Source organism: Tupaia chinensis, unplaced genomic scaffold, assembly GCF_000334495.1.
Source record: "Tupaia chinensis unplaced genomic scaffold, TupChi_1.0 Scaffold144682_1, whole genome shotgun sequence".
Classification (NCBI taxonomy): domain Eukaryota; kingdom Metazoa; phylum Chordata; class Mammalia; order Scandentia; family Tupaiidae; genus Tupaia; species Tupaia belangeri.
In genome coordinates, this window is record NW_006204543.1 from 2,205,319 (window position 1) to 2,212,415 (window position 7,097).

Here is a 7,097-nt window from a genome sequence, read left to right on the forward strand (position 1 = left end):
AGCTCCACGACGGGGCCGTGCTGGCGGTCTCGCACCATCGTCGCTTGCACAACTTTCCGGAAAGCCGCCTCCTAAAATGTGCCAGACAGACAAACTCGGAATGTGACACAGAAGCATCGCCCGGGGGAAACCGTGTCAGTGTTGTTACAACCTGTCCCCAGGGCCAGGCACAGTTCCAAGCACCTGTGACTCCAGCTAACTGCAGAGCTGGGGCAGAAAGGTGCAGCACGGTACGACCCGGTCAAAAACGTGCTCTCTGTCTCTCCATCTCTCTGTCTCTGTCTCTCCTCCTCATCCTCGCCCTCTCCCCATCTCGTAAAAGGAGAATGAAATCGGCCCTAAAGCCGGATGGCATTAAGAACAGATAACTGCCAACTCCCTCTTGACTTGTGAAGCCACCGGGGAGTGGTCTGGCACTGGTGCCCAGGGTTAAAGGGGCCAGAGCCAACATGGTTGGCTGCAGTTCGAATCCTGGCCCTGGCAGTTTGAGAAACACTCGGGTATACATGCACATGTGCCCTGAATCCTGACAGGCCAAGGCCCACAGGTGCTCAAGCCCCCAGATAAATAGAGCAGCATGTGTTAGGTGCCCACGTGCCCCTCTGTACTCCAGGCCACCTCGGGGTCACACACAAGTAATGCTGCATTTGGTACACGCGGGCACACACACTTTAGAGTCCCTCGGGAGCTGCCTTCTCCCCACTTCAGAACAGGTGGCATAGGGGTGACTGTACAGATGTGGAACACGTGGGCAGGAACCTGTGGGTGCGGAGGGTATGGGACCCATGGGAGGGAAACCATCAACGTGGAAACCATGGATATGGTGGATGTGGAAGCCATGAGGGAGAAGGATGTGGGGCCCGTGGGCAGGAGCCTGTGGATGCGGAGGATGAGGAGCCCGTGGGTGGGAACCCGTGGATGCAGGTGGCTGACTGCATCTCCCCTTCCTAAGCCGGGGGCATTTGCCACGCTGCCTCAAGTAACTGTGTTCATGGCCACACCTCCCACCCTGTAGGGAGGCAGGGGAGAGCATCGGAAACGTGGCAGCACCCTGCTCCTGCTGATGGACATGCCACAGGGAAGTCATGCCATGTCCCTGCTGTACTCTAAGCACCCAGAACCAACCTGGCCCAGGGGAGGTGCTCAGGGGACGCCCACATCCCAGGAGGGGAGCATGCTGGACTGAATAGCGGGTGCTAAAGATGCCCATGCCCCATCTGCCACAGGCGAACGCTGCCACCCACGCACCTTGCCCTGGGAGATCAGAATTCCACGTAGCGCATCGAAGCCGACCGAAGGCCCGAGACCGGTCTCGTCCAGGGAACCCTCCAGGTCGAACATGGGGATGCAGGGGCAGAAGAGCTCCGAGACATGATGCAGCAGCAGCAGGCGGTTCCGCAGCGCGATGACGGGCAGCTCCTGCAGGTGGTTGTACTCCATGGGGACCTGCAAGGGCGGGGCGCGACACTCAGCCAGGCTGCAGGTGGAGGCGAGTTGAGAGCAGCACAGGACCTCTCAGCCCGGAACACGAGTGCACTGAGCTGCGTCCAGAGCAACGCTGTGCGGACCCAGGGGCACGCGGGACCCACAACGCCTGCGCGGACCCAGGGGCACGCGGGACCCACAACGCCTGTGCGGACCCAGGGGCACGCGGGACCCACAACGCCTGTGCGGACCCAGGGGCACGTGGGACGCACAACGCCTGTGCACTCCATGGGGACCTGCAAGGGCGGGGCGCGACACTCAGCCAGGCTGCAGGTGGAGGCGAGTTGAGAGCAGCACAGGACCTCTCAGCCCGGAACACGAGTGCACTGAGCTGCGTCCAGAGCAACGCTGTGCGGACCCAGGGGCACGCGGGACCCACAACGCCTGCGCGGACCCAGGGGCACGCGGGACCCACAACGCCTGGGCGGACCCAGGGGCACGCGGGACCCACAACGCCTGTGCGGACCCAGGGGCACGCGGGACCCACAACGCCTGTGCGGACCCAGGGGCACGTGGGACCCACAACGCCTGTGCGGACCCAGGGGCACGCGGGAGAACTCGGCCCGTGGGAAGGCGGGCACTGCCAGGACGGCTCTGCGCAGTTTACAAGGAGCACAGAGGACGCCGTGTGGACACAACAGGACGTCGGCCGGCCTGAGCAAGACCCTCGGCCTCGTTTTCTGACATTGCAACCCTGAAGTGTTCCCAAGGAAACACCTCTGTGAACCTTAAGGGAAGGCAAAGTGTGTGTGGCTGTGCGTGCAGGGCTCAGAACGAGGTCAGCACCGCCGGGACTCCTGGCTAGCCCCTTGCCCGCGGCCGAATCTCACTGACCTGAGCAGGGAGCTTGCCAGCGCTGGCAGGCTTACTGGTCGACCAGGCGAGGGTGTGTGCGGAGCCGCAGGCCACACGGTTGACCTTCTTACCCTGCAGGGCAGCTACCAACCGCGGCCTCTGGATGGCGTTTGTGGTTCCATCTCCCAGCTGTCCCTCGTCATTGTCTCCCCACGTGTAAACCTCGCCTAAATGAAGAGAATCGAGAGTCAGAGCCTGCACACCGGGACCGGTAGGGGCACGACTGTCCACGTCCCTGCCATGGCCAGCACCGGCACTACTGCCCTTCCACTGGGCGCCGGTCCCGTCCCAATGTCAACCCCCTGCACGGACGAGGTGCGGACACACTGGAAGCACCCATCCAGAGGGAGCCTTCTTCCTGGGCGCTCCGCTGCCCCCTCGTAGGGAGAGCACAAGACGGGTCCTAAACCACTGCACCAGCTCACAGGCCGAGCATCGTGCGGGCACAGGTCTCAGAACCAACGATTAAAGTAGATGGCGAGAGCCCGAAACCCGAGGACTCCCGGACTAGGCACCCCCTGCACACACGGCCATGACTTGCTGTCGTGAGAGGACACAGCACGCCAAGCGAGGGAAACAGACCCGGGGTGCCCACGGTAGCCCCGGCCAAGCTTCCGGAGAGCCAAGCTGGGGCCACAGGTAGCTGCGGCTCCAGGAGGCTCGTCAGATTCCACGCCCAGAGCTGTTGTGGGGCTGACCACACAGCCGCCTTGACCTAGCCCGTGCCACCTCCCAGGTTCAGGAGGAAAGCAGGTTTTAGAAGAGCCAGGTTTCCGTGCGAGTGGTTCCAGCCACGTGGATCACCGAGAGAGCCAGGGAGCGCCCCCCGAAATCCAGACTCCTTCCGCAGGCCAGGCCCATGCGAGGACAGCGTCCCAGGCCTCTGTACAGCCAGGAGTCATACCAGGCCGAGGGGACAGGCCCAAAGCCCGAGCCCACAGGGGCTGCAGGCGTGGAGACGCCACGGCCCACCCTGCCACCCCAGCCATGGCCCCACCTACCGTCCTCGGTGCAGCACACGCAGTGCAGGGAGCCCGTGGCGATGGCGATGGCCTTCTTTCCCTGCAGCCCCTGGACCTGCCGTGGCCTCCGCACGTGGTCGTCGGATCCGTGGCCCAGCCGGTGGTAATCGCCCTTGCCCCTGCACACAAAGGAGGTGGGACCTACCGGGCCGGCCACTGCCTCTCCTGGGCCGGCCCTACACTCAGGCCACCAGCCCGGCCCAGGGCGACTCACGGCACTCCCCGGAACCGTGCCTACCAGGTATAGACGGCTCCGGCCTTGGTGAGGGCGACGGAGAACTGGGACCCGCACTCCACTCTGACCACGCCCAGGCCCGTGAGGGAGTCGATCTAGAGGACGCAGAGGGCAGAGGGTGGGTCGGGTGGCGCCCCTGATCGCTGCTGACGGGCCTTAACCTCACGAGAGCTCTGAAACCCAGCCCATGTCCAACACCGAGCGGCCTAACGTCCCCGGCCTGGAATCCGAGCACGCGGAGTGAAGCAGCGCCGTCCCACTGACGGCAGGCATACCACAGCACTGGCACAGTCCCCGGGGGCATGCCCAGGCCGACCTGCAGCCATCCTCCTCAGACTCCTGGCTCCCTTCTCCACAATCCTGATGCTCCTCCTCCACCGCCCTGCCCTCCCTCGGACCCCTGGGCCCACAGGGAGGAGCAGCAGGGCTGGGCGGGGCTGGCCCAGGGCCGGTCCTGCCCACTCCTCCAGGCCAACTGATGAACGCCCCAGTCTTTACCCTGTGACCTGCTCCCACCTGCCCAGGCCCGGGCCCAGGCCCTGCAGGGCAGCACCCAGGGCACTGCCGGCTTTCGTGGGGCCATCTGGTCTTGCCCAGCAAAGCCTGTGGTGTTCCCAGACTCAGGCGCTCGCATTTAACCTAACCGCTTTTATCAGTGCTCCCTTGGCTCTGGCCCCACCACCACGGCATTAGCGATGTCCTCCCTGGCCCTTCCCAATGCCCGTCCCCAGGCCTTGAACACGCAAAGCCTGGAGATGCCTTCCTGAGCCTACGAGGGTCACGAGGGCAGCTGTCCGTGAGTGCCCCACCCCGTGCCTGTCTGTGATGCGGTCCCCGCACCTGCAACTGGAGGGGCGCAAGGGGGAGGAACGGAGGCGGCCTGGAGACCACAGCCTCAGCGGTGCCCGCCACAGGGGACTACAAAGGAGGGTGTCCTCACAGCCACAGCCACGGCCACGGCCACGGGTGCAGGGAGGCCCCAGCCAGCACCTGCCGACGGCACTCTGTCCAGGCTGGGCGCTGCAGGCCGCGGGCAGCTACTGAACAGCACGGCCTGGCCTGGGCAGGAGCTCCCCACGGATTCCCGATGAGCCTGAACCTCGACAGCCCGTGCCAGGGAGCACAGCCCGGGAGAAAGGCCGTGCAGCAGGCCCGGGCTGTTCCCCCACCCGAGGGCTCTAGGGCCATCTCTCAGGCCACCTGCAGCCACGTGGATTCTCCCCACTGGCAATCCCAGTCCAGCAAGAGAGGACCCTGAGTGGAGACAGGCCCCAGGTTTCTCCGGTAGCACCCATGCATCTCGGCTACACCACGCTGCCGTGTTCACATGCTGCCAGCCACGGGGTGGAGCACCGATCCAAGCATAGTGATGCCCCGGCCTCCACAGCCACCCGACCGCAGGACAGACTGCCCAGCCTGGGCCCACTGGACTCGGCCGCTGCACGGCCTCTCCCCGGCGTCTCCCAGAAGCCCACGTGGGAGACGCAGCCCTCCGAGCAAGCTCTCCTACAGCTCGGGGCTCGCCACACAGCACCTCCTCTCCCGCCGGCCGACCTGCTGAGCCCTCAGCTCTGGGGCCCTGCCGACTAGACACCCTAGGGGAGCACAACAGTGCCAGCGTGAGCCTCTGGGCTGTCACCCACTTCCCCCAGCCGCCCATCACCTCTGCAGGGAAACGAAGATGAGGTGACAACTCCTAAGAAGCACGCAGAAGGGCGGGGCCAGCGGCCTGGAGGCGGCGAGCTCAGGAGGGCCGGGAGAGTGCGGCGGGAAATACCTTCATGGGCACTTTACAGCCGTCGCTGCCTCCTCTGCCGAGCTTGCCGTAGTCTCCGTCCCCCCAGGACCAGACGGTGTCATCGTCGGTGAGGCAGAGGGTCTGGGCATCGCCACTGCCACAAGCAATGCCAACCACACGGTGGCCCTGCAGCGCCTCCACCTTCAGAGACGGGGTACCAGGTGAGCTGGCCGCAATGGAAGGAAGCTGGCCGAGGCAGGCTGCGGGGCGCTGGGTGCCTACCGCGAGCCTTCACAAAGACCAGGTCGTCTGACCGGGCCTCCTGCAGGACACCATCCAAACTGCAGGGGGCCGTGTCCTGCTGAGCAGCCCGCAGTCGGAGCGGCCTGGGACGGCCCGGCCCACGGGAGGACAACCTCCGAGGTGGACCTTACCTCCACTAAGAAGAAACTACTTTGTGAAGGGGCCACATCGGAAGGGTCTAGAAGGGGAGGTGCCGTGCTCCCTAGAGCACTAACGACAAGGGCCGCCTGCACCTGCAGGGACGAGCGGCCTGCGGCCTGTGCCCTCGGCGCCTCCTCACCAGCTTCGGCTTCAGCTGGTCCTCGCTGTCGCTGTGCCCCAGGCGGCCGTAGCGGCCCTTGCCCCACGTGTAGAGGTCCCCCGCCGCCGTGACGCAGGCGCTGTGGGCTCCTCCAGCAGCCACGTCAACCACTTCGATTCCTCTCAGGGACTCGATGACACGAGGGCGGTCACACGGACTGCAAAAAGTCCCCAAGGAAACTTAGTCTCACACTCGGATGTGTGGGCGCATTAAACATTTGGCACCCGGCTTCCTGTTTGCTGGTCACTACTCAGCGTGTCCCTCCCACCCCGTCCGTCAGCTGTCAGACCCGTCAGGGACTTCCTGCCCCCTTCACACAGGGTCTCTGATTGCTGGGGGGACGTTCCCAGCTCTGAACTGGGCCGGAAAGGCTTCCGCAGTCGAGGGCCCAAGTCGCCACTGCCTGTTTTGAAGGCTGTGTGCTGAGAAGGGGTTTTACGAACTTAATGGGCTGGACAGGAGGACACAGAGTCATAAACGGAGGCCAAAGTGGTGACCGCTGGCCCTTTACATACACCGTTCGCGCACCCTGCCGTGAGCCCATCTTCACTCGTGGGGCGGTGACACAGGAATGTCACTAGCCCACCGTGCGGCCGGCACTAGCACACGTGTGCTCCCTCCTCGCTGAGCTCTGAGCTCGCTCTGATACCAGACCTTGGCCGGACGGCTGACTACGAGCAATCTTTCCAGCCTGGGGCAGGCCTTCTCGACCTCGCCACAGCATCTTTCAGAGCAGCTCATCACTTTTATACGGTTCAGCTTATCACATCGTTCTTTAATGGACCATGCTTTCGGAGGTCTGTCACACGTCTTTGCCTAAGGTCACAAAGGTTCCCTGTCATTCTCTTCTACAGGTTTTGTTTTGGGTTTACGTGTGCGATGGCTCACTTTGACCTAGCACTTGCTCATGGTGCGGGATATGAATTTAAGCTCATTCTGTGCTATACTTGTTCCAGAACTACTTGCTAAGAAACGGTTCCTCCCACAACGTCTCTGCACGTTTGGAAGCTGTAAGCGCCGAGTCGACTGCTGCAGCGTGCGCTGTGAGCGGTCTAATCTGAGCAGCTGCCGGGAGCGGGTCCGGGGGGGGGAAGTGCGAGGGCAGCGTGCCCGCACGGCAGCCGACGCACAGGGAGAAGCGACAACGGGGACGCGCTC

At 64.0% G+C, this 7,097-nt stretch overlaps 1 protein-coding gene across 1 annotated transcript in view; it reads right to left on the bottom strand.

Moving 5' to 3' along the window:
* Positions 1–7,097, bottom strand: part of HERC2 (HECT and RLD domain containing E3 ubiquitin protein ligase 2) — a gene marked incomplete in the record, with an annotated part of 143,266 nt that overhangs the window by 10,129 nt on the left and 126,040 nt on the right. Inside the window, 7 exon segments of the mRNA XM_027767805.1 lie at positions 1–71; positions 1,249–1,446; positions 2,320–2,507; positions 3,342–3,481; positions 3,601–3,692; positions 5,375–5,536; positions 5,919–6,096. Coding sequence (XP_027623606.1) covers positions 1–71; positions 1,249–1,446; positions 2,320–2,507; positions 3,342–3,481; positions 3,601–3,692; positions 5,375–5,536; positions 5,919–6,096 — 1,029 coding nt within the window.